At 46.3% G+C, this 27,307-nt stretch overlaps 1 protein-coding gene across 3 annotated transcripts in view; it reads left to right on the top strand.

Annotated features, from left to right (window-relative positions):
• Positions 1-17,930, top strand: part of MEIS3 (Meis homeobox 3) — a 54,411-nt gene extending 36,481 nt beyond the window's left edge. For all 3 annotated transcript variants that reach the window (XM_087971206.1, XM_087971205.1, XM_087971204.1), the window contains 7 exons: positions 3,048-3,159; positions 6,029-6,174; positions 11,344-11,420; positions 13,295-13,353; positions 14,191-14,277; positions 16,076-16,158; positions 17,295-17,930. In XM_087971206.1, the coding sequence (XP_087827332.1) occupies positions 3,048-3,159; positions 6,029-6,174; positions 11,344-11,420; positions 13,295-13,353; positions 14,191-14,277; positions 16,076-16,125 (531 nt within the window). In that variant the 3' untranslated portion in view covers positions 16,126-16,158; positions 17,295-17,930. The remainder of the gene's footprint in view (positions 1-3,047; positions 3,160-6,028; positions 6,175-11,343; positions 11,421-13,294; positions 13,354-14,190; positions 14,278-16,075; positions 16,159-17,294) is intronic.
• The last annotated feature ends 9,377 nt before the right edge of the window (positions 17,931-27,307 follow it).

Raw genomic sequence — 27,307 nt, 5'->3', positions numbered from 1 at the left:
CTGGGAAGGGAGGGACCCCTTTCTTTCCTCTCCCAAACCTTCTTCCCTGCCCGATCCTGCTCAGAACTGCTGGAGAGCCCAGCCGTGTGAATCCCACTCTCTTTCCAACCCTCTCCTCAAAAAAACAAAAAAACCCTCTCGCTGTGTGGGTCAGGGCACTGTCCCTTTTTAAGGGGTGGTGGGGGTGTTGGGAGAGGGAGGGTCTCGGATTGCCCAGGGAGGGGGGTATCCCAGCCTCATCTAGGCGCGCGGCTCACTGATCAAGGAGCTCAGTGAGATCTGGTCTTCATTAACTGGGAGTGTTGCTCCCTTCGCTTCCCAGAACTCCTCATAGTGACCCCCTGACCCACCCACCCTACTTTCCCCTTTACTGTGGGACAGCAAGTGCCGAACCCCCCTCCTCTAAAGCCGCAGCTCCTTAACCCCTTGAACTGCCCCCCACCCACCCGCTCGGTCTTTGCGGGACTCCCTGTGATCAGCGAGTGGTGGGTTAATCAGGCAGGGCAGCGGGGCTGTGAGGGCGAGCTCTCCCCCCCCCCCCAAACCTGGCCAGTGGGGGTGGAGGGGTGGAAGTGGCTGCAACCCGAGCCCCTTTGGTAGCGGCTGGATCCTCCCAGGGCAACCTGGGGAGGCCCTCTTGTACCCCCTTTGAACTTAGTTCAAGGGGTTGAAATGAGGAGGGGGAGCAAGATAATGACCCGCGGGGGGGGTGGGGGTGGGGGGTGGGGATGGGGATGGTAGGAATCCCCCCGCTGCAGCAGCCCTCTTGAAAGGGGTGGGGTGGGGAGGGCGAGCGGGGTGGGGTGGGGGTGGGCTAGGAGAGAATAACTATTGGATAACCATTTGCCTGAAGTGGGGTAAGGTTTCCTGCCTAGGCAGGGGGTTGGACTAGAAGACCTCCAAGGTCCCTTCCAACTCTGTTATTCTCTACTTTATTCTACTCTATTCTGTTCTGTTCATTTCTCTATTCTATTCTATTCTGCTCTATTCTATTCTGTCCTATTTCTATTCTATTCTATTCTATTCTATTCTATTCTTCCTTTCTATTCTATTCTATTCTATTCTATTCCTATTCCCATTCTATTCTATTCTATTCTATTCTATTCTCTCTCCTCTCCTCTCCTCTCCTCCTTCTCTCTCTCTCTCTCCTCTCTCCTTCTCTATTCTATTCTATTCTATTCTATTCTATTCTATTCTATTCTTTTCTATTCTATTCTATTCTATTCTATTCTATTCTATTCTATTCTATTCTATTCTATTCTATTCTATTCTATTCTATTCTATTCTATCTCTCTCTCCCTCCCGTCCTCTCCCTCTCCTTTCCTCTCGTCTCCTCTCCTCTCCTCTCCTCCTCCATTCCTCCTCTCCTCTCCTCTCCTCTCCTCTCCTCTCCTCTCCTCTCCTCTCCTCTCCTATTCTATTCTATTCTATTCTATTCTATTCTATTCTATTCTATTCTATTCTATTCTATTCTATTCTATTCTATTCTATTCTATTCTATTCTTTTTCTATTCTATTCTAGAAGGAGGCTTGGAACGGCCAGCTTAACAAAAGAAAAAAAAATCAAGGGAGGTTTTCCTGTGCTTTCCACTGCTTGGAGGCAGGTGGAGATTCAACAGGTGAAGCTGTAGTTCTGGGTGGAGCAATAGCCTCTCTGATGAAAACCAGTTGCAGGAATCGGGTAGGGCTACTCGAATGAAAGAAAGACTAGGGGGGATATGGTAGCAAGGGTTTCAATATTTTTTTCAAAGAACATTTTTATGGTACATTTTCTGTTATTATTCATCACATTTCCAATTTTGCAATGTATATCAAGTCCTTTTCTTAAAAAGTACATCATAGTATAAATCCGGGTTATAACTATTATTCTCGTCGTCATACAATATAGTCTCTTTTGTTGTTGTACATCATAATTACAGCTATTATTTTCATACTACCTCAATAGCTGTGCTTCGCTAAGAAACTGTGTGATCGGACTTAGTTTTGGGGGAGGAAAATAAGGGTGGTGGTGGTAAATTGTGCATTTCCCTACCAGCATCCATCGGTATTCATCTGGCTAGGGTCCTGTCAGTGTGTGAGAGAGTTGAGGGCTGTTTGGAAACTGAAACAGCATTTGCTGTGTGAGCAAGGAGGAGACAGCAAGGAGGCTGTCTATCTATCATCTATCTATCTATCATCTTTCTGTCTCATCTATCTATCTATCTATCTATCTATCTATCTATCTATCTATCTATCTATCTATCTATCTATCATCCCTATCTATCTATCTATCTATCTATCTATCTATCTATCTATCTATCTATCTATCTTTCATCCTTCTGTCTCATCTATCATCTGTCTATCTATCTATCTATCTATCTATCTATCTATCATCTTTCTATCTATCATCATCTATCTATCTATCTATCTATCTATCATCTATCTATAATCAATCTATCTATCTATCTATCTATCTATCTATCTATCTATCATCTTTCTGTCTCATCTATCTAGCTATATCTATCTATCTATCTATCTATCTATCTATCTATCTATCTATCCATCTATCTCTCTATCTATCCATCTTTCTATCTATCTCATCTATCTATCTATCTATCTATCTATCTATCTATCTATCTATCTATCTATCTATCTATCATCTATCTATCTATCTATCATCTATCTATCTATCTATATATCTATCTATCTATCTATCTATCATCTATCATCTATCTATCTATCTATCTATCTATCTATCTATCTATCTATCTATCTATCTATCTATCTATCTATCTATCTATCTATCTTCTCTTTCATCTATCATCATCTATCTATCTATCTATCTATCTATCTATCTATCTATCTATCTATCTATCTATCTATCTATCATCCTATCATCTCATCTATCTATCTATCTATCTATCTATCTATCTATCTATCTATCTATCTATCTATCTATCTATCTATCTATCTATCTATCTATCTATCTATCTATCTATGTGGGGGACCAGAACTCAAGCCCCAGGGTTTGGTCTCTGTGAATGACGCCCTGTTCTCTTTGTGTGCAGAGCAACTCCTGGATCCGAGACCATGATGAGACCGGGTCGACACCCTCAGGAACACCGGGACCCTCCAGCGGTGGGATTGCCTCCCAGAGTGGAGACAACTGCAGTGAGCAAGGTACAAGGAGGAGGGGGCCAGGTAGAGGTGGTGGAGGCCCTACATTTTCACTATGGGCTCTCGCCTCACAATCAGGAGGCTGTGAGTTCGATCCTAAGGAGAGACAGATGTTTCTGTCTCTGGGCATAGTGACAATATATCTGCTGGGAAAAAAAAAACTCCACTCTGGGGATAGGAAGGGCATCTGGCCAGTAAACACTCTGTTAGCTCCATTCAGTTGCCCAAACTCCACCCCGCAAGGGATTATGGGGTCATTAAAAGAGGATGATGATGACGGTAAGAGAAGGGGACATTTTATACAATGTTCCAAAGGGGATCAGGATAAGCTTTAGCCAGTAGGGGAATTCTGGGAGTTGAAGTCCATATCTTTGACAGTGGCTAATGGCTGAGGAATTCTGGGGGTTGAAGTCAATACCTCCTTAAATGGCAAAGGACATTCTGAGGAAGAGTTGTGCCATTTTTTTCCCGATACTCTCGCACACCCACTCCAGTTGTTTGACTTTGCACATCTTCTTTGGGGAGCGAGAAAGAAGGTAGCGCAGTAGGGTCAGCACTCATATAGTGACTGATGAGGAGGACTGTGGGATGCATAATTTACATCCCCTCCAGGCAAGGCTTTTAAGCACAATTTTAGCCAGAGGATATAAGAGCGGAGCAGCTGTTCGAGGGGGTTGGGACTGTCAGAAGGAGAAAAACCTTGGACTTGGGCCTTGTTAGGTAAGACAAGAAAAGTGCTCGTTCCACCGCAGACGTTCCAGCCGTGCACACCATTTTCTCTCTCTTTTTGAGTGTGGAAATGGCCTAGTTTGATCAATTCAAAACAAAACAAAACAAAACCAAGGGAGAAGAATAGAATCCATCACTTATACAGGTAGTTCAGTTTCAAAGCTACTAAGATTGTTGGCCTAGGAGGGACAAAAATAGCTCAACAGTTATAACAGGAATGTTGATTTACCACCAAGCTAGGAACTCAGGAGCCATATTGTTTTAAATCTTAAAATATTTTTTGTTGGGGATCATACCAGAAGCATATAGTAAAGAGAAGATATATTTAATTATCCATGTAGTAACCGCAGCTAGAGTTGTATTTGCACAAAATTGGAAAAATGAAAAGATTCCGACAGAAGAGGATGTAATAAGGAAAATACTAGAATGTGCAGAAATGAACAGATTAACACCTGCAATTAAAGAGAAGGAACAAACTGAATATTATCAGACATGGGAATTATTTTATCAATGGCTAGAGAAAAAAATATGACAGCTGGAAATAACTATTAGACCATTGAAATTCAGAAAATATGTTAATAGAATTGAATCCGTAAAGAAGAGAAATCTTATAGTAATAGAAATAATTTGTAAACTAACATGATAAGAATATGACAAGAATAGAGAATTAATTTTAAAATAATGAATATGGTTGTAAAATTTAATTGTTATGGCACAAGACACACTGTGAAATGAAAGATGAAATGAATGTATGTATTCTAAATAAAATAAACAATGTATTTTTTAAAAAAAGGAATGCAGGAGCCAAAAGGAAAAAAAAAATATTTCCAGTTAACTGGACTTCAGCCCTAGATTTTACCAGCCTGAGTGGGTCCCCTGTTTGGCTAGGATTAGGTTACCAAAGATAAACTGTTTTTCTGCAGCAAAGAGCTCAGTGGAATTTGAAAGGTCAGAGATCTATCCAATCCTGGCCAAACACAGGATGACGGTTACTTTCCTAGCCAGCCAAATGAATCCTGAAAAGCAATGCTGGTTGGACTTTCCAGTTTCTCTCCCACTGCTGCATGGCGTGGCCAAACTGTGAGCCTTCGTGGGGCAGGTAATAAAGGGAAATCAAAATTAGTTTGTTATTGAATAAGATGTTGGTTTATTGCCCTCCTGTGAGGGGTGCAGATCCTCTGGCCTCTAGAGGGCTCTGCCTCTTCTATAAGGGATCACACTTGATAAAGTTTCAAGGCTTGTCCTTAAGTTAGCTTTCCCCAAATGGGCACACATGCCCCCACCCCATTCCAGATCTACTGGATCACAACAACCATCAAGTGCCAGCCCAGCTGGAGGGCTTCATCCTGTTTCAAGAGGACCTACCTCACTGTCCTGAGCTGACTAGATCTGAGTTAAAGTTCTCTTCTCTTCTCTTCTCTTCTCTTCTCTTCTCTTCTCTTCTCTTCTCTTCTCTTCTCTTCTTTCCACTTTTCCCTTTCACCCTCCTTCTTCTCTTCTCTTCCTCTTTTATTCTTCTTTTCTCATTCTCTTCCTTTTCTCTCCACTTTTCCTGTTCCCCATTCTTCTCTTCTCTTCCTCTTCTATTCTTTTCTCTTTCCATTCTCCTCCTTTTCTCTTCTCTCCACTTTACCTATTCTCCATTCTTCTCTTCCTCTTTTATTCTTTTCTCTTCCCATTCTCTTCCTTTTCTCTTCTCTCCACTTTACCTATTCTCCATTCTTCTCTTCCTCTTTTATTCATTTCTCTTCCCATTCTCTTCCTTTTCTCTTCTCTCCACTTTCCTTCTCTTCTCTTGTCTTCCCTCCCCTCCTCTCCTCCCTTCCCTTCTCTCTTCTTTCTCTTCCCTTTCACCCCCTCCCTCCCCTTCCCTCCCCTCCCCCTCCCTTCCCTCTTCTCTTCTCTTCTCTTCTCTTCCCTCCCATCCCTCCCTCCCCTTCCCTCCCCTCCCTTCCCTTCCCTTCCCTTCCTTCCCTTCCCTTCCCTTCCCTTCCTTCCCTTCTCTTCTCTTCTCTTCCCTTCCCTTCCCTTCCTCTTCCCTTCCTCTTCTCTATTCCATTTCCCCTGTTCTCCTCCCCTCCTCTCTTCCCTTTCCTCCCTTCTTCTCTTTCCTCTCCTTCTCTCCACCCGCTGCCTCTCACAGGAGACTGTCTGGATAACAGCGTGGCCTCGCCCAGCACGGGAGAAGACGACGACCTGGATCGGGACAAGAAGAGAAACAAGAAACGTGGCATTTTCCCCAAGGTGGCCACGAATATTATGCGGGCGTGGCTTTTCCAACACTTGTCGGTAAGAACTCGAAAGGTGTTCGTGGTCTGAAGTCTGTTCAGTTTGGTGGGTGGGCGGGTGTTGCAACCCAGAAGATCCTCGGTGGGCATCCGGGCAAAGCAGAGACATCCTACATCCTTCCATGCCCACCGCCCAACGGCTTCCTCCTTCCATGCTGTCTGCAGGCAATTAGATAGTGCCTTTCCCTGGTTAGTTAAACAAAGGCAAGTTAATGAGCGCTGGCCAATTAGTGGCTAATTGAAGGAGCTATAAAGCTATTAGAGGCTGGTGAAGGGTAATCAATTCTGGCCAATTACCCTGAACAGCACTGGCAGGGAGGGGAGGGAGGAGGCAGCTATGGGTAAGGGGTGGGGGGAGGCGGATCAGGCTTGGCACTGCCCTGCCAGAGACATTCATTTTATTATGATGATGATTATTATTATCATTATGCACAAAAAACTGACAGTACACACAGCAAACGAGATGACTGTGCTGGGTTTCATATCACAAATCACTAGTCGAACCCTTCCCAAGTGTTTAGCACTGCCTGATGTATCGGCGGATTAGGTGAGCAGATCCCCGTAAGGTGGCCTTCTGCGGCTGACCAAGGGTGATCTTGTCAGCGTCGATTGTTTTCAAGTGCTTGCCTGGGTCTTTAGGCACAGCAGCACCCAGTGTGCCGAGTAGTTCAGTTAGAAGTGAAGAAGCTTCTTGGTTGAGAAGGGAAAAGTTTTCAAAGAAAAGCTGCAAGTCCACTCCCTTTTGGAAAAAGCATATCTATCTATCTATCTATCTATCTATCTATCTATCTATCTATCTATCTATCTATCTATCTATCTATCTATCCATCCATCCATCCATCCATCCATCCATCCAATCAACCTCTCTCTCACTCACTCCATCCATCCATCCATCTAATCTGTACCTACCTACCTACTTACCTCTCTCTCTCTCTCTTATCCCCATCTACCTACGTACCCCTCTCTCTATCTAATCTCTCTCTCTCTCTTTATCCATCCATTCATCCATCTAATCTCTACCTACCTACATCTATCTCTGTCTATCTATCTATCTATCTATCTATCTATCTATCTATCTATCTATCTATCTATCTATCTATCTATCTATCTATCCATCTATCATCATCTATCTATCTATCTATCTATCTATCTATCTATCTATCTATCTATCTATCTATCTATCTATCTATCTATCCATCCATCCATCCATCCATCCAATCAACCTCTCTCTCACTCACTCCATCCATCCATCCATCTAATCTGTACCTACCTACCTACTTACCTCTCTCTCTCTCTCTTTATCCCCATCTACCTACCTACCCCCTCTCTCTATCTAATCTCTCTCTCTCTCTCTTTATCCATCCATTCATCCATCTAATCTCTACCTACCTACATCTCTATCTATCTATCTATCTATCTATCTATCTATCTATCTATCTATCTATCTATCTATCTATCTATTACCCATCAATTCCTCTTTCATCCATCTGCCATCCAGCCACTCATCCATTGTTCTATATCTATTTATCTATCATCCATTCATCTAACCATCCATCCTTCTACCTTCCATCCATTCCTCTATCTACCTATTCTATGTCTGTCTGTCTGTCTGTCTGTCTGTCTGTCTGTCTGTCTGTCTGTCTGTCTATCTATCTATCTATCTATCTATCTATCTATCTATCTATCTATCTATCTATCTATCTATCTATCTATCTAATCTTTCTACCTACCTGCTCACATATCTACCACCTATCTACAGTATAGCCAGCCAGCCAGCCATTTTACTAATTCTCCTCCATTGGGCCCCTTCCTGCAATCTCGGTCCCTCTCTGGGTGATAGGAGCCCACCCCCTCCCTCACCCCAAACAGTGGTGACATCAGTGGAGATTTTAGCAAGTCATTCAGCCAAGAGCAAATGGACACTGGGCTGGCAGAGAGCTACTTTCTCCATCCCTGCAGGAGCTGAGCCTGTCGGCCATCAACCCTGCAGACCCAAATCATTTAGGCAGGTGGTCTTCCCTCCCAGGGCGGACTGGCATCCGAACAGAGTAGGTGAAACTCTGAACTCTTCAATTAACCAGCTGGCTTTAAGGGAGAGAATCCCTCTGGGCTAAAATGGATAAGAGCAACTGGTGTTAGCGTTTCTAGGTGGTTGTTTTTTTTAGTTTATTGTCATTGCACCTTGTACAACGAAATTAAATGCCATCTTTGGTAAACATCTATCTATACAAAAGCAAAATACCACTCATGCATCATCACGAAATCTCCAGAACCGTAAAGCCTACAAACTTGACATTTGGCCTCTATGTTCCTCTTGGCTTCTAGGGGCTCACTAAGAAAGGATTTTTCAAAATGACCATCCAGAGCATCAGTATTTTGTATATTATTATTATTAACACGCTCTGATGCTAAGGAGTTCTACTCCCCCTCCCCACCTGAAAAGAAATCTCTTCCAAATGCAAAACACAAGCCGAGGGGAGGAGTTTCTGTTTCCATTTCAATTTCACAACACTAAGCAGCTTGAGTACAGAATAGTTGAGCTAAGCCACACCCGGGCTCCTTGCTGTCTCCTTCTTGCTCACACAGCAAATAGTGTTTCAATTTCAAAACAGCCCTCAACTCTCTCACACACTGACCGGATGCTAACTAGATGAGTACCGATGGATGCGTGTAAGGCAGTGGCATCTTATTTTCCTCCCCCCAAACTAAGCCCGATCACATAATTTTGTAGCAAAGCATGGATATAGAGCTGGTTATACATAAAAAATAAAACAAAAGCATACATCCTTCATATTCTGTACAATTGAATTTTAAAAACCCTGATATTGCATTAATATTGCACTATACAGTTGGATTCAATAGAGTTATTGCTCCGGGATATAGAAGCTGTTTTTCAGCCTATTTGTCCTTGTTTTTATTATTATCCTGTACTGTCTGCCAGATGGTAATAGTTCAAAAAAAGGGAGCCCAGGATGAGATGGATCTTTGAGGATGTTTTGAACTTTCTTAAGGCAGCGGGAGCCCTAAAGCTCTTCCAAAGAGGGGAGAGGACAACCCAGGATCCTCTGGGCAATGACATTAACCCTTTGGAGTGCTGTCCTATCGGCCATTGCCTATCTAGAGTGGCAGTCCAGATGTTTGCATCGGACCAAACACGGACAGTAGTTGATGGAGACATTTTTCCCCGTTCCTGAAAAACCCCATTTCCAACTGGAAGCCCCAGCTGGATTGGAAACTCAAGGGGGATGAAGGCCAAGGTGTCAAAAACCTGAGGGGGTAATGATCCAAGACTTGGAATTGGTCCCCCTGGCTGGTGCCTCCACTCCTTGTGACCTCTGAGGTCTGGGAGGACCTTGGCTCATCCATCACCTGGTTGTCAGGTGGGGGTGGGGGGAACTTACGGAGGGTCTGGCTGTGACCTCTGAGCCAAGACTAGCTCATCCATCATCTGAGCTGGCAGCGAAAAGGGCCAGGCAAGGAGGGAAGGAGAGGAAGTTAGGTTGGTGTCCATCTCCAGTCAAGGAGGAGGAGCAAGGCGCCATTTCCCTTCTCCTTCTCCTTCTCCTCCCCCTCTTCTTCCTCATCCTCTTTCTTCTCTTCCTCTTCCTCCTCCTCTTTCTCGCTCTCCTTCTCTTTCTCCTCCTCCTCCTATTCTTTTCTATTTCTCTTTCTTTCTTTCTTTCTCCTTCTCCTCCTCTTTCTTTCTCCCTCCTTTCCCCCTCCTTTCTCCTCTTTCTTTCTCCTTTCTCCTCTTTCTTTCTCCTTCTCCTCTTTCTTTCTCTTTTTCTTTCTCTTTCTTCCTCCTCCTCCTCCTCCTCCTCCTCCTCCTCCTCCTCCTCCTCCTCCTCTTCTTCTTCTTCTTCTTCTTCTTCTTCTTCTTCTTCTTCTTCTTCTTCTTCTTCTTCTTCTCTTCCTTCTCCTTCTCCTTCTCCTTCTCCTTCTCCTCCTCTCCTCCTCCTCCTCCTCCTCTCTTCTTCCTCCCTCCTCTCTCCTTCTTCTCTCCTCCCCTCCTCTCCTCCTCCTTCTCCTCTCCTCCTCCTCCTCCTCCTCCTCCTCCTCCTCCTCCTCCTCCTTCTTCTCTTCTCCTCCTTCTTCTCCTCCTCCTCCTCCTCCTCCTCTTCTCCTTCTTCTCCTTCTTCTTCTCCTTCTCCTTCTCCTTCTCCTTCTCCTTCTCCTTCTCCTTCTTCTCCCTCCTCCCTCCCCCCTCCCCTCCCCTCCTTTTTTTCTACATAAGAAAAACTTGGGGCCCCATCATTCTCTTTCCAGGACACACTTCTCTGCAGGGCTGTTGTGTCTTCCACATACACGGTATCCCAAGTTCCTCGGAAGACAAGGCAAGGATTCGGAATGGTGGAAGAAGGAAGGAAATATATCTATATATCTTTGCTGTGGCTTTAAAAAAAAAAAAAGAGTCGTAATAATATAAACATTAGCGTTTTGAAAGCACAACTTTTTTTTTTTTTGCCTTTGGTTCTGAAACCCAGGGAGCAAACAGAGTTGGGTCAAAGTTTGGAGAATATCCTCTCCTCCAGGGGTGGGATTCTGCTGGTTTGGACCGGTTTCTGTGTTTTGCAGCCCAGCTGATTCACGCGTGGCACAGCGGGTTGCCGCGCATCAGCTGTTTTACTCACCAGGGCTGCAATAGAAAGTAAGTGTCAACTCATAAAATATTTCTATGGTCTTTTTAGAGTTACCAGCAGAAAGGGGAGCGGGGAGCAATGCGGCAGCTTGCAAACCAAAACTATGAATGTTTTCGTAGATAGTAACTAGGCAACTGAAGTTTCTACCATGCACATATCTAACTGGAGAGCATGATTGATGACTCTGGGCTATGGATGTGTCCCATTGGAGAATATGAATTAGGATACACCCAGGGGGTGGGGGAAAACAGGGTCAAGAGTGACAATGAATTGAGTCAGAGTTGGCTACACCCAGGCAGTGCCGGACATGTTAACTCCCAATAAATCCTTTTTGAAGTTTTGGAAGCTTGGCTCCAGGCTCATGATTTAATTGGGGGGGGGGGTCACTGCCGGAATCCTAACAGTAAGTTTTAGAGCTGAAAATGGGGCATTTTTTAAATGCTGCGCGTGCAAAACTCACACTCACTGAACCGGTTGTTACACCGGTTGAATCCCACCACCGCTTTCCTCTCTCTCTTTTGTCTGTGCAGCACCCTTATCCCTCAGAAGAACAGAAAAAACAGTTGGCCCAGGACACGGGACTCACAATTCTGCAAGTCAACAACTGGTAAGAATTCGAAAGTGAGAAGGCAAGAAATAGGAAATATTCCTCTGGCCGAATTTGTGTCTCATCCGCCCTACCCCTGCTTGTAAAGCTCCCTCTGTCACTGATGCCACACTTTGCGGATGTAAGACCTGCTGAACGTAGAGGTAGAGGCTGGGGAATTCTGGGAACATAATGAGCAGGGAATTCTGGGAGTTGGGAGTCCATACATCTTCCAGTTGCCCAAGGTTACTGTTCTGACCCAAACCCTTTTTCCAATAGGACAAACAATAACTAAACGGAACAGAAACCTTTTAATGACTCTTACGAATCCCTGGTTAAAAGGCTGCTGCAAACTAATTAACTTTGATACGCACAAACCTCGCCAAAAATGTGCAAGACTGCCAAGAATCACAGATAAGAAATATTTCACAGCACAAGAGTCTTCAAATAGCAACTGTAATGTCCACGAGGCTGAGTTTCAAAATGTCTTTGCTTCCTGCAAAGAACGTCCGATTCACAGCTGGCTTTTATCTTCTTGAAGGAGGGGCCATTCCCTTGCAGCCTTACTCCCGAGTCACCCGTGCTGTTGCAGCTACTCTTTCCTGCAAGCAGCCCTGCGTTCACATGTACTTGCACAGGCTCCTCGGGAACCTCCTCATCGCTGCTGCCAGCCCCCACTATCTCTGAAGGCAGCAGTCCACTCCCTAATGGTCCTGGCCCCTCACCTGAGTCCTCGCTCTCCTCGGCGATCTGCACCTGCTGCCGGCTAACCACAACACTTGCAGAGAGTGGTGAGGACGGCAGAAAAGATCATTGTTCTATCCAGGACATGGCACATAAGCAGTGCTCAAGCAGGGTCCGTCCACAGGGTTGTCTGGGATGCTACACATCCTCTTCACATGACCTGTTTTCCTTGTTACCCTCTGGGAGGGTGGGGGCTTCGTGGTACCCGAAGCAGAACATCCAGATTCAATCACAGTTTGGTTTCACACGGCATCAACCTTGTGAATTCACAAGTTTCCTCTTTCTGCCACACATTCAAGATGGACAGGGATTAATATTTATATGCACTTACCATGTTTCCCTGAAAATAAGACCCAGGTAAAAACAAAAAAAAGATTCCCACATTTGTACAAGATACACTGAACATTGGAGTGCATATATGGGAGCAGCAGCATGAAAATTATCTGCAGATGCTCTCAAGAACAAACCCATTTCTTCCAGCTCCCTTGGAGCTCATCTTGGCTCTTTCCATCAATTAAATTCTTTTCTGATGCTTGATTTGGCACATCATGGATTCTACAATCTGTGTTTGCCCCCAAATAAGACCCTGTCTTATATTTTTTTGCCACCAAAAAAAGGCACCAGGTCTTATTTTCAGGGATGTCATCCATTGACTAACCTTGCTTGCACGCGTCACCCCCCGCTCTCCTTTTCGCTGTCAGAGGCCTTCAGGAGCTTCTTCTTCTGTGGCCGGCAAGGCTTTCCTGAATGCCTCTGCAGCCGATAACAGAGCTCTGGATCGATCCAGACCTTTCTTACCAGCTACAGAGGCCTTCAGCAAAGCCTTGGCAGCCTTGCCAGCAGCAGAAGAAATGGACTGGCAAGGCAGGTGTGCGAGACCTGGCTACAACTGTCCAAAGGTAAGTAGTAAGGCAGCTCCACCACCACCCCATCCCACCCTAGCTTAATTTTTACCCGTGCACCTTGGAGTGGGTGGGATCTTAACTAGGGCTTATTTTGGGTGCACATGTAAAAATCAAAGCTAGGACTTACTTTCAGGGTAGTTTGTATTTTCGGGGAAACGGTATATGTTGTGGTGTAGGTATACACACAGCTTTCAACAGTGAGAACAATTAACTAGTGGAACATCCTTCTCCTTATATCTCCTGCAGGTTTATTAATGCCCGAAGGCGCATAGTTCAACCTATGATCGACCAATCAAATCGCACAGGTAGGAGGGATTCCATTCTATAAAGGGTCTGCAGAAAGAAGTCACTCTATATAAAGGTTTCTCAGGATGCTCCTTTTCAACAACATACTGCCCAGCCACTTTCAGAAGCCAAAAGGATGCCGAGATTTTAATGCCTTATTTTTTTTTAATTTTATTTCTCTCCAGATGGCAATAATACGCCTTCCTCCTTCTCCCCCCCACCCCCCATAATAACAACCCCGTGAAGCGGGTTGGACTGAGAAAGGTTTTGGCCCAAAGTCGCCCACTTGGCTTTCACACCTAAGGTGGACTAGAACTCCCAGTCTCCTGGTGATTGGTCCAAGGTCCCCCAGCTGGCTTTCATGTGTATTGCAGGACTAGATCTCATTGTCTCCTAGTGATTGGCCCAAATTCATCCAGCTGGCTTTCATGCCTGGGGCGGGACTAAAACTCCCAGTCTCTTAAGACAGGGGTCTTCAAACTTGACAACTTTAAGCCTTGTGGACTTCAACTCCCAGAATTCCTTCTCCAGTCATGTTAGTTCAGGAATTCTGGGAGTTGAAATCCACAAGGCTTAAAGTTGCCAAGTTTGAAGACCTGACTTAATTGATTGCCCAAAGTCACCCAGCCAACTTCCATGCCTAAGGCAGGACTAGAACTCACTGTCTCCTGGTTTCTAGCCTGGTGCCTTAACCAACTAGACCAAACGTGCTTTGATTTGGGGAACATGTTCCAAACAGGAGGCAGTTGGATGGCCCCCCCATGCCCCAACCAACCCAAACTACTTTCTGTTTTAAATATCTGCAGAAATTGGATAGCCTTATATCTCTTACCTGTTCTCTTTTCTCTTCTGATCAGGTCAAGGTACACCGTATAGTCCCGACAGGCAGCAAATGGGAGGTTATGTTATGGATGGACAACAGCGCATGACAATTCATCCCCCAGGTGAGCCACAATTCCACAGCTCTTCAGCAAAGGTTAACCTCGGTAGCCCAATCTACTTTTCTTTTCCAGAAGGAATATCCTTGGTTGGGGGGGGGGGGGCTTGGTGCGAAAAGAGGGAGCAGTGTGTGGCGGGGTCCCACCTGTCAGGCTCAAAGAGCCATAGTTAAGTTGCAGTTAAGAAGATTTATCGCTCAGGCCTGTATACAAGAATCTGGTCAACTAACGTTCGATGCTAAATTGGCTCCAGATAAGAGTCAGCAGAATTCCAGAGGGGTTGGACTGAGACCATTTGTGGGGACGTAATGATTCTAGGCTGATAACTCCCTTAACTCCACCCCCTGGCTCTATCGGCTCGTCTCCTACACTACCCAAAGTATAATCCAGTACAGGGAGTCGTTGAAGTTGCAATGGATCCGCTAAAAAGTAGTGACGATCCGGTTCTGAAGTTCCTGCAGCCAGTGTCCCCCTTCCTGGTGGCCACAGGACCATATTTCAGATGCCTTAGCGATCTGCCTGTATTTGTGGCCACTTGCAACGTCCCCTGGTCACATGATTAAAACTGAGGAGGTTTTTTGGCCAGGATTTACTTCCAGTTTTTGGCAAAAAATGCCCCACAGTGAACAAAGAATGTTGGTGGGGGATAGATCTACTAAAAAAAAATCTATATACACTGCTCAAAAAAATAAAGGGAACACAAAAATAAGACATCCTAGATCTGAATGAATGAAATATTCTTATTAATATAAAAGTGAAATACCACTCATGCATCATCACGAAATCTCCAAGAACCGTAAAACCTACAAGCTTGAAATTTGGCACGTATGTTCCTCTTGGCTTCTAGGTGCTCACTAAGAAAGGATTTTTCGAAATGACCATCAGAGCATTTGTATTTCCTATATTATTATTATTATTATTAACACGCTCTGATGCTAAGGAGTTCTAGTCCTCCTCCCCACCTGAAAAGAAATCTGTTCCAAATGCAAAACACAAGCAGAGGAGTTTCAGTTTCAGAGCACCAAGCAACTTTAGTGTAGAACAGTTGAGCTAAGCCACACCCAGACTCCTTGCTTTCTCCTCCTTGTTCACACAGCAAATACTGCTTCAGTTTCCAAACAGCTCTCACACACTGACAGGACGCTAGCCAGATGAATACCGATGGATGCTAGTAGGCAGAGGCACAATTCCCCCCTCCTCTTTTTTTCCTCCCCAAAATCTAAGCCCGACCACATAGTTTCATAGCAAAGCACAGGTATCGAGCTAGTAAAAAAATAAAACCTCTTAGCAGATGCCATGGGGGGGTCTACCATGGACAATGAGGAAAAGGTACCAAACATTAAGATGGTGACAACCTAATCAAGTCCCATCTCTTTGTGTGTGTGTGTGTTTGTGTGTGTGTGTTGTTGTGCATAACTTGGCCATCATCTCAACTGTTTTAAACCCACCCTCTGGACACCAATGTAAGAATTGGTCCTTCACCAAATAGCATTTTCCTTGAAAGGTGGACTTTGAGATGCCCACCTTGACATCATGGCCTCTAGGCCAAATCAGACTCGCTGAGAACTTGCATGAAGATCATCTCTGAAGTTCTACCAAGTCAACGTGGGTCAAGCAGATCACTTGAGTTGCCCTCCCTTGATCCCTGTTGGGTTGAAAAAGCTTGTTGTCTTAAGCCATTGAGGAATAGGAAAGGTCAGGTTGACCTGACCTTAGAAAGATGCCTTAAGGGGAGTGAGGATGGCGATGGGGGGTCATCGTTCGTAGGAAGGTTTTAATCCTCTGTTTTCTCCTCTTCCTCGAGGACCAATGGGAATGACGATGGGTATGGAGGGCCAGTGGCACTATATGTGAAAGTCTGAACTCTCTGCCGACGTCAGAGGGGAAGTGAGTATCATGGACGCAACAGTTTGGAGTCTCTTCTGAAGAAACAGCAGGAGACGGAATGGGCCAACTTGCCATGGCCAACTCGCCGTGGGACAATTTAACCGTTTGATTTAATTATTTAAAATAAATGAAAAACTATTTTCATTTTCGTCACTCCTTTTGTATCCTTTAATGAGTCTCTTCCACCATTTCTTTGATATTAGTATAACTCTTGTCCTTCAGTGAGTTGTCTTGCAGCAAGTTGGCCATGGTGAGTTGGGCAATTGGTAAGTTGGCCACGGTGAGTTGGCCATAGTGAGTTGGCCATGGTGAGTTGGCCGCGGTGAATTGGCCATGGTGAGTTGGCCATGGTGAGTTGGCTGTGGCACAGGAGAAGAAGGTCCTAGGCTCCTCTTGAGATTGAGCATGAAATGATTGAAAAATTATGCCTCCTGTTGGGGAAGAATGGCCCATGAGAGCTAGTAACTTGAGACAAAAGAGGAGGTCCATGCCAGAAGTCCCACCCTAGCTTCTGCCAACCATTTCCCCCTACTTTTCCTCCTTCGTCAATGCCCAGATTGTCATTCCTCACCCAAAGGGGCAGATTCCTCATGCCAACTTCACAAGGGCTGTATCCACTTCACATACTGGATCATCTCAGTTACAAACTTAGGAGCGGCAGGGCCTAAGCTGAAAGCGAGACATCCTAGGGCTGCGTTGTGGCAATTTTTGAAGTTTGGTGAGCTTACCATTGAGTGGGCTGCCAAATCCAGAAAAGAATTTGAGTCAGAAAAAAGCCACTTCAATTTACGGTTTGTTCTCGGTCAACCACATGAGCTTTGTTCCACAACTGTCTTTCCCACCTCCCCAAATTTCTCAACCTTGAGAACTTTTAAGAAGTGTGGACTTCAACTCCCAGAATTCCTAGGAATTCTGGGAGTTGAAGTCCACAAAGTTCCCAACGTTGGAAAGCACAGCTCTAGAATGGATGTCCTACTCCAACAAGGCCACCAAGGTAGCCGAAAGCTCTCCAGAGGCAAGGGACAACTCCCCAGGCCCATTTTACCACCAATCAAGCCAGGGAATCTCCTCTACTTCAACCTGGAAACCTTCCAGACAACTTCAGGGCCTCCTTTCTCCTTCTGTGGTTCTTGCAGGACTCCAGTTCTTAGGCTTGGTGACCTTGGAGAAGACACTTCCTGGTTTACAGGCACAGGATTCACGGAGCATCGAGGCTCTGGTGTGCCCTCACTTCGGACTTCCCCTGCACTCAAGAATGTCCTCCTTCCCCAATGGCACAACGGCCGCTTTCTGCACTGCCACACCGCTCTCTCTCCTCCAAGAGGGAACACGCATGGACCACTTGGCCCATGCTTCTCCTTCCACAGCTCCTTCTTCCCTACACTCCTTTCCCCACAGGAGGACTCTCCCAGCGACACCTCCCTCCGACTTCAAAGGTTCCAGAAAGGCCTTTTGCCGGCCAAGTTTGTAGGCACCAGATGGTGGAGTGTTGACAAGCAAGCCACCTTTGAGGGCAACTCCTCCCAACATCAGAAGAATGGGCAGATGGACAGCACTGGTCAACTCTGGAAGAGAACTGCGGGGCTGGGCGGGGGGAGAAGCAAAGGGGTTATTTGTTAAGTTGTCAGTGTCTCTCTCTCTCTTTTTCCTCCCCCCACACAGAAAATATATGTCAGTCTGTATGCCCCCCTCTTTCCCCCACCTGGGAGGTTGCTGTTGGCCACATTGGCCATGTCCATCAATCTTTTCAAACAAGACAAAAAGTTCCCAGAGGTTGTGTTTTGGTTTTTTTAATTCTTCATTTCTGATATTCTTTTCCTTCCTTCCTTCCTTCCTTCCTTCCTTCCTTCCTTCCTTCCTTCCTTCCTTCCTTCCTTCCTTCCTTCCTTCCTTCCTTCCTTCCTCACTGAAACTCTGCATGAGTCCATGTCCTTGGTTCATTTTCCTTCCTTCCTTCCTTCCTTCCTTCCTTCCTTCCTTCCTTCCTTCCTTCCTTCCTTCCTTCCTTCCTTCCTTCCTTCCTTCCTCACTGAAACTCTGCATGAGTCCATGTCCTTGGTTCATTTTCCTTCCTTCCTTCCTTCTTCCTTCCTTCCTTCCTTCCTTCCTTCCTTCCTTCCTTCCTTCCTTCCCTTCCTTCCTCACTGAAACTCTGCATGAGTCCATGTCGTTGGTTCATTTTCCTTCCTTCCTTCCTTCCTTCCTTCCTTCCTTCCTTCCTTCCTTCCTTCCTTCCTTCCTTCCTTCCTTCCTTCCTTCCTTCCTTCCTTCCTTCCTTCCTTCCTCACTGAAACTCTGCATGAGTCCATGTCCTTGGTTCATTTCATTTTCCTTCCTTCCTTCCTTCCTTCCTTCCTTCCTTCCTTCTTCCTTCCTTCCTTCCTTCCTTCCTTCCTTCCTTCCTTCCTATAATTTAGCAATAGCAATAGCACTTAGACTTATATACCGCTTCATAGTGCTTTACAGCCCTCTCTAAGCGGTTTACAGAGTCAGCACATTGCCCCCAAGAATTTGGGGTCCTCCTTTTTTACCCACCTCGGAAGGAAGGAAGGCTGAGTCAACCTTGAGCCTGGTGGGATTCGAACTGCTAAAGTGCAGGCAGCTGGCAGTCAGCAGAAGTAGCCTGCAGTACCGCACTCTTAACCACTGCATCATGGAGGCTCATTTACCATAATTATTCGTGTGGATGATCAGAGAGGGGAAGTAAATTAAATAGCACATTTTTCTTTTGTGTTATTTTGGAAGGGTTTTCTTTCTTTCTCTCCCTCTCCCTTTCCCCTCTCCCTCCCTCTTCCTCTCCCCCTTTTCTCTCCCTTTCCCTTGCTCCCCCCCTCTCTCCTTCTCCCTCTCCTTTCCCCCTCTCCCTCTCTCCTTCTCCCTCTCTCAATCTGGCATGTCCCCCCCTCTCTATTTGATTGGGTTTCCAATGCTTTCTTGATGTAAGGTTCTTAGGAACAGTTTATTCACTTATTGTTCTCCATAAAATGGAGAAGGACTCGTGGGAACACAAAAAGCCTCAGTAGGTTCTTTGGGTCAAGAACGCAGTTACAACTGGGTGATCAAAGCAAGCGTTATCTACGGTTCAATTGGGTGGAGAACCTGGAAACTGGGATCAACCATATTTGGTAGGTACAGGATGTCCATTCCCGGTTCTTGGAGCTCACCCAATTACTGGAGGACCCACCAGAAGAAGAGAGGTCAAAAAGTCAAGGTCACACAAACTCATAATACCATCAAACCATTAGATTGGATGTGGTTTGGGAGGTGCTACTTCAAGCACTCACCAGGGCAAGTATCTGCAAACCATCCCAGATTATCCAGCACAAATGACAGTTTCATACTTCTCATAGTCAGGAAAGTCCTTCCTTATTTCAAGTCTGAATCTCTCTCGCTCTCTAAATCTCCCACCCAAAGTTCTTGAGAACTTTGGAGAATAAATCCATTCCTCCTTCTCTGTGGCACTGCTTCATCAAAGTCTCAAAGCCCATCTTGGATTTTGTGAGCTTAACACTATGGAGAAAAATGTGCTTACACATTTTTAACAGTCTTGGTTCTTATTCAATGTGATGTTAGAGCAGGGGTCCCCAAACTTGGCAACTTTTAAGACTTGTGTGGACTTCAACTCCCATAATTCTCCAGCCAGCTAGTTTGGAGACCTCTGATCTGGATGATATAAATCAGCTTGAAGATCTAGGTGGAACTTCAACTCCCAGAATTTCCCCCCACCAACATGGCCAGCAGGGGAATTCTGGGAGTTGAAGTCCACAAGTCTTAAAGTGGCCAAGTTTGGAGACCTCTGTGTTAGAACATTTGCTTCAGTGGAAAGGCTTACGATAGCCTTGCACTGGCTGGGGAATTCTGGGAGTTGAAGTCCACACATCTTAAAAGTTCCCAAGGTTAAGAAATGCATCTTTAGACTGATGGAAGATGTAAAATAAGAAATTAAGCTAACAATAGTATCTTCCCAACATGTCTACAAGCAAACATTGGAAAGAAATACTCCAGCATCCTAATAGCCTTAACTCATAATGAGGTAGACTCATCCCCAAACATCTTGGAAATTTCAACTCTGGGTTCCCACAAACTCTTAAATTCTAAAACTAAGCTAACCCAACATTACATGCGAAGATAGGGTTTCTTGACATGAAAGCCGGCTAGGTAACTTTGGACCAATCACCAGGAAACTGGGAGTTCTAGCCTTGCCTTAGAAATGAAAGCCAGCTGGGAGACTTTGGACCAGTTACCAAGAGACTGGGAGTTCTAGTCCTGTCTTATCCATGAAAGCCAAGTAGGTTATTTTGGGCCAATCACCAGGAAAATGGGAGTTATAGTCCCATCTTGGGCATGGAAACCAGCTGGGTACCTTTTGCCAATCACCAGGAGATTGGGAGTTCTAGTTCTGCCTTAGGCCTGAGAGTCAGTTTCATAAAAATAATAAAGGCGGGTAAGGCCGTGAGTTCGATCCTAGGTTAGAGGCTAATATTTGGAATAGACTCTCCTGCTCAAGCAGGGGGTTGGACTACATGACCTCCAAGGTCCCGTCCAACACTGTTTATTATATGATTCTAAACAAAGCAGGTGACGTGGTAAGAGCACACCATTCCTTTTCCCCTGGAAAAAAAAAAGGCAAAATAACCCCTGGGGTGAGGTGGGGGAATACGGCACCTTTTTTTGAAAAAGGAGGAAAAAAAACAGCTTTCTCTCCATAGGTTCTTCTATGTCTTGTGACTTTTTTTTTAAAAAAAACCCTTCTTTTAATTCAAAAGACAAATCAAGAAACTCCGCTTCGGTGTTTGGAGGCCTGCTGAGAAAGGAATTCCCTTTGGGGTAAGGGTTGGCCATGTCCACTAACCCAACAATATACCAGAATAACGGAGTTGGAAGGGACCTTGGAGGTCTTCTAGTCCAGCCCCCTCTGCTCAGGCAGGAACTCCTAGAGCATTTCAGACAGACTCAGGTTATTCCATCTCTTCTTTAAAACTTCCAGGGTTGGAGCATTCACAACTTCTGGAGGCAAGCAGTTCCACTGGTTAATTGTTCTCACGGTTAGGAAATTCCTCCTTAATTCTAAGTTGCTTCTCTCCTTGATTGGTTTCCATCCGTTGCTTCTCGTCCTGCCCTCAGGGGCTTTGGAGAATAGCTTGACTTCCTCTTCTTTGGGAACAACCCCTGAGATATTGGAAGACTGCTAACATGTCACCCCCCCCCCCGGTCCTTCTTTTCATTGAACTAGACCAGAGGTCTCCAAACTTGGCAACTTTAAGACTTGTGGATTTCAACTCCCAGAATTCCCCTGCCAGCATGCTGGTGGACTTTAAGACGTGTGGACTTCAATTCCCAGAATTCCCTAGCCAGTAGGCTGGTGGACTTTAAGACAGGTGGATTTCAACTCCCAGAATTCCCTTGCCAGCAGGAAGTCCACACGTGTTAAAGTCCATTAGCATGCTGGCTGGAGAATTCTGGGAGTTGAAGTCCATTCTGGGAGTTAAAGTTGCCAAGTTTGGAGACTTCTGAACTAGACATACCCACTTCCGGCAACCATTCTTCATATGTTTTAGCCTCCAGCCCCCTAATCCTCTTGGTTGCTCTTCTCTGCCCTCTTTCTAGAGTTGTATTGTGCAGGGGCTTAGAGCACCCACTCCCACCCCTTACCCCCAATTTTGCTCCACCAACCAAGCCCCAAAAGTCTTCTGCCCCTGATTGAGAGAGAGAGTGCCACAAATGCCTACTGGACCTGCAATGAATTCTTGGCTGCTTCCCTTATCCTCCCCACAATCTTGGCTGTCACTCCGATAAGCTGCTAAGCTGCGTTGAGCAGCGGTGAATTAAAGAGGAACCCAAACACCAGACCCCAGCCCACAAATCTGGTTGCCGTGACAGGCTGTTAGTGGGTGAGCTTTCTAAAAATTGTTTATTTTTTTAACAAGAAGGATTCCATACAGCCCCGGAAGGCTGGTAGAGATCTCAGCTGGAGGATGCCAAGTTTATTTCCAGGTGGTTCTCGACTTACAACCATTTACCTGTGGTTCGAACCCCAGTATGCAAAACCTCCATGAACAGCGCAGTTTACCCCCAAGTTTCTCCTCTCCTTTCTCCTTCCTTCCTTCCTTTTTTTGTTTTGATTTTCCTTTCCTCTTTTCCTTCACTTCCACTCCTCTCCTATTCTCCTTCCTTCCTTCCTCCTTTCCTTTCCTTTTCTTTCCTTTTTCCCTTTCCTTTCTTTCCTTCTTCCTTCCTTTCCTTTCCTTTCCCTTTTTCCTTTCCTTTCCTTTCCTTTCCTTTCCTTTCCTTTCCTTTCCTTTCCTTTTCTTTCTTTTCCTTCTTTTCTTTCATTTCTTCTTTCCTTTGCTTTCTTTCTTCTTTCCATTTCTTTCCTTTTTCCTTCCCTTTCCTTTCCTTTCCTTCTTTCCTTTCCTTTCCTTTCCATCTTTCCTTTCCTTTCCTTTCTTTCCTTTCCTTTCCTTTCCTTTCCTTTCCTTTCCTTTCCTTTCCTTTCCTTTCCTTTTTCCTTTCCTTTCCTTTCCTTTCCTCCTTCTTCCCTTCCCTTCCCTTTCTTAGTTCTCTTCCCCTTTTCCTTTCCTTCTCCCCTGACAACCTTCCTGGCGCCCATCGCCTCTCCCACAGGCCCCAATCCGCCAGCTCCTGTCCTGTCTCCCACCCCTTCCCGTGCTCGGCTCTTCCTCGGTTGGGGTGGGGGGGCCAGGGCAACCCACCCATTCCGAGGTCCTGATCCAGGCCTCCTAATTTACAGGGCCTCCGCATCCCCTTGTCGTCAGCCTGATTCAAACCAGCAGGCCATGTTGTCGGTGTTGTGTGCCTGCGTGAGTGCGTGTGTGTGTTGTGGGAGGGTGGGGGGAGGGGCGAGGAGGGGCAGGGGAGAAATGATGGATGGGCCATGCCAGAGAGGTAGAATTAGGTGTCGAAGACCCCAGCTTTCCAGAAGAAAAAAGAGGAAGGGGTAGGGAGGAGGGGGAACACTGGAATCATAATAAAGTCATTTATCACCGGGCTACGTTCACCAGTCAAGCCAGCAGTCTTTGGGGGGGGGGAGGCAAGAAGAGGGAGAAAAGAGGGAAGGGTCAGGAGCAGGGGGGGGGAGAGAGAGAGACAGAAAGCTGGTTGGCAGCACGCATGTTTTCCAAGCTCCTGGTTTTTAAGGAAAACTCATGTGGAGTTGCGCTCTCTCTCTCTCTCTCTCTCTCTCTCTGTGTGTGTGTGTGTGTGTAGCTCTTTCTTAGTTGCAGGGGAACTGAGTGAAGAATGTGATCAAAGGTAAAACTGAAGGGAGGTGGGAGAAGCAACAGGGCTCCAGGGCACTGTTTCTCTGGCAGCTTTGAGACTGTGGACTTCAACTCCCAGAATTCCCCAGCCAGAATTCCCACACGTCTTAAAGTCCACTAGCAAGCTGGCTGGGGAATTCTGGCAGTTGAAGTCCACCTGTCTTAAAGTCCACCAGGATGCTAGCTGGGGAATTCCGGGAGTTGAAGTCCACCTCTCTTAAGGTCCACTAGCATGCTGGCAGGGGAATTCTGGGAGTTAATCTACACCTCTCTTATCGTCCACTAACATGCTGGCTGGGGAATTCTGGGAGTTGAAGTCCACCTGTCTTAAGGTCCACTAGCATGCTGGCTGGGGAATTCTGGGAGTTGAAGTCCACCTCTCTTAAGGTCCACTAGCATGCTGGCTGGGGAATTCTGGGAGTTAATCTACACCTCTCTTATCGTCCACCAGCATGCTAGCTGGGGAATTCTGGGAGTTGAAGTCCACACCTCTTACAGTTCTCAAGGCTGAGAAACTTCGGGTCCGATCCTCCAAGCTTTCACCATCCACCCCATCGGAAATATCTGCGGGTCTCGTCCTAATGAAACCGCCTGGGAGTGAAACTGCTGCTTTGCACCTGTGGAACTGCCCTCCCCATGAGCATGAACCAAGGGGGGAAATCTGCTGCTTCTCTGGCCTGGAGACAGCCACATCGCGCATGGTTTGGGAGCATCTGCCGTGACACCAGGTGGCCTTCGAAGGGGGCAGCCTTACTACGGTTGGGGTGGGCAACCTAACGGATTCTGTTGCTTTCTCCCCACATAGAAAGTCTGCCGATCGCCTCCCTTTTATAACGTGCACGGACCATAAAGCACCAGATTTTGGCGTTGTTGCGCTGAACGGAGAAGTCTGCTTGTATGAACAATCAAAGCATAAACAGGACTGGCCAACCACAGTCTTCCTTTGCTTCAAAAATCAGAGGGCACTTTGACAATATTTACAACCCCATTAAGAAGCGTAAGCAAAGCAGGGTCTTGGGTTACAGCCGGCTCCCCTGACGGGATTCAGAACAAGGCCTGGAAACGCTGCAGGTCTGTAAACACTCCCTCCCATTCCTTTCCCAAATCTGCAATCGGAGCTCTTTAGGCTCTGCTCTTCTTCCGGGGACAGAATCAGAAAGGGGAACGGGATGACTCAAAGGGGCGTGGCACAAAGGCAACACAGTCACACAAGCAAGAAGAGTCCCTTTTATTATCTCTAACTTTGCCCCCAATGTGCAGGTTACCTTTGGCTGGAGAAAAAACTCTCCCAGGAACAGCCTTTGGCTGCAGAGAATCAAGTCGAAAACAAAGTACGTACAGACTGTAACTAAAAATCCACACAAACCAAGCTGAAGTAATTAACTTGACAGGACAGGAGAAGGACTTTCAGACTTGAAAGCACGGCAAAACACACACGGTTGGGAAGACGCCAGGAACCCAGATAAGCCACGAAGATACCAGATAAATTCACGTTGGCTCCCAACAAGTTGCTGTGCGCAGCTTGCCTTTTTTATACACTGTGTTCCCAGCTGCAGCTCATGAAGGGAATCAGGGCCCTTTCTTCCCCCATAAGCCATGCAACCCACGTTGCTCCCTTCTCCATTCCTCCCTGCGTGCCCTAGGATGAAGAGGGGGTGGGCCTGGGTCTTCCTCTGAACTCCCTCTCCCTTGCTCTACCTCTCCCCTGCTCTGCCCAGCTGCACTTTGCCCTTTCCCGGTTTCTTCCACAGCCAACGGAGCCACACTCCCATTTCCTGTCAGCTGTTCGGCTTCCTCCTCCAAGTCAGATTCCGACAGGGGGATGACAGGGAGAGTGTGTGTGTAGGTGTGTAGGTGTTTTGTGTGTGTTTTGGGGAAGGGTGGGTGGTGGCTGGGTGTATGCGGGGAATGGGTTGTCCATGCGTGCTCACTGGCTAACTTTGGTTCAGAAACCTTTCCACCATGGTCAAGGTTTGCATTTTTCTAGGTGCAAAAAAGTGGAGAAAATTCTAATTTGTCTCTTCTTTGGTTCTTCCTCACATTCTGGACCTCTGCAGCAGTGACCGACAGGCAGAAAAACAACCTGTGAAGCCTGACTAGGTGTATCCAAAAAGTCAAGATGGCGGCCGCACATACTTAAGGGTTGGGTGAAAAAGAAGGAGAGCTATTCCTGGCTATCTGAGCCCCACCGTTTTTAAACAGTCACTGCAGTTAGAAAAAACAGTTGGGAGTTGGGAGCCATCTTGACTTTTTTGCCCTCCCTTCCCCTGGAAGCTCCCAGCTGAAGCCTTTATACTTTTATCTGCAAACTTGCAAACTCCCTTTTGGGAGTCGAAGTCCACACATCTTAAAGTCTATTTAGCTTGGTGGCTGGGGGATTCTGGGAGTTGAAGTCCACCTACCTTAAGGTCCACTAGCACACTGGCAGGGGGAATTCTGGGAGTTGAAGTCCACACCATCTTAAAGTCTATTAGCTTGGTGGCTGGGGGATTCTGGGAGTTGAAGTCCACCCATCTTAAAGCTCATAGGCTGCTGACCCACCAGGGAATTCTGGGAGTTGAAATCCACCCGTCTTAAAGCTCATAGCCTTTTGACCAGGGAATTCTGGGAGTTAAAATCCATCCATCTTAAATTCACTAGCATGGGAACTGGGGAATTCTGGGAATTGAAGTCCAATCCATCTTACATGCTGGCTGGAAAATCCTTTTCCCTGTAGACTTGCCAACTCCCTTTCGGAAGGCTAATTCCTATAGTTGTCCAAGCTTAGTCCATAAATAAAAAAAGCAATGAAAGGGATGCTCTCAGTGCCACGAAAAAAAGACTGCTGGGGCCACAAAGAAGCAAAATTCCAGGAATAATGTGGGCTCCCTCTTCCCACGGAGTTAACAATCCCATTTTTTTTGCCGTGGACTCCATGGCCAAACCAGGTTCCCTCCTCTGGGGAAACCAGAAATGTTCACCTGTGTGATGGCGACGGGCGGAATACCTGCAGCTGACAACAAGGAACCATCTTGTTTCAATTTCATATGGGGGTCCCGAAGAGGGCTGGGTGCCACGTGGGGATTGGGGGTGGGGGGAGGGTCTGGCATTGTGGAAGACCACAAAAGCTGGAAGACAGATGGGTGAAGGCCACTCTCGCCTCCTCCTCCTCCTCCTCCCCCCGCCAAGCCTGCGTCCCCGGGAAGACTGGAACGGCAACGCTTGTGGGCCCTTTTTGGTTCAATTGCAGGCTAATGAAGTGTCATTAATCATCCAATTATACACCTGTCAGGAGGGGAACAATGGTGCCGGGGCCGAGAAAAGGCTGGGGGCATTTGAGTTGGGGGTGAGGGGGGGCCTCGGCAGAACAAATCCAGGGGAGACAATGGGGGACACAATAAACAGAGACGACCCCCCTGGCGCAGGCAGAAGGCAAACCCAGAGGTTGGAAGTTGGCTGGGGGAAGGGGGAATTCAGGTTGGGGGAGGGTTGTTGACTTGGGGAGGGGAAACAGACAGCTGGCTTTTGCATACCTGGGTCAACCTCTAAATGGCCTTTTTCACCTGCCTGTTTGAGAACAACTCAAGAAAGAAGGAACGTGTGATGACCCAAAGGGGCGTGGCACAAAGGCAACCCAGTCAAATAAGTAAAAAGAGTCCCTTTATTATCTCCAACTTTGCCCTCAGTGTCCAGGTTACCTTCTGGCTGGAGAAAAACTCTCCCAGGAACAGCCTTTAAGTGGAGGAAATTCAGTCCAAAATAACATACACACAAACTGTAACTAAAAAATCCACACAAACCACCCTGCAGTAATTAACTTGACAGGGCAGGAGAAGGAATTGCAGACTTGAAAGCCCAACCGAACACACACAGTTGGGAAGACGCCAGGA

Source organism: Notechis scutatus, chromosome 8 (genome assembly GCF_049901735.1).
Source record: "Notechis scutatus isolate UNSWTSFEM ecotype Mainland chromosome 8, rNotScu1.2, whole genome shotgun sequence".
NCBI classification, from domain to species: domain Eukaryota; kingdom Metazoa; phylum Chordata; class Lepidosauria; order Squamata; family Elapidae; genus Notechis; species Notechis scutatus.
Note: the sequence above shows the minus strand (reverse complement) of the source record. Positions and strands in the feature narration are given on the sequence as shown.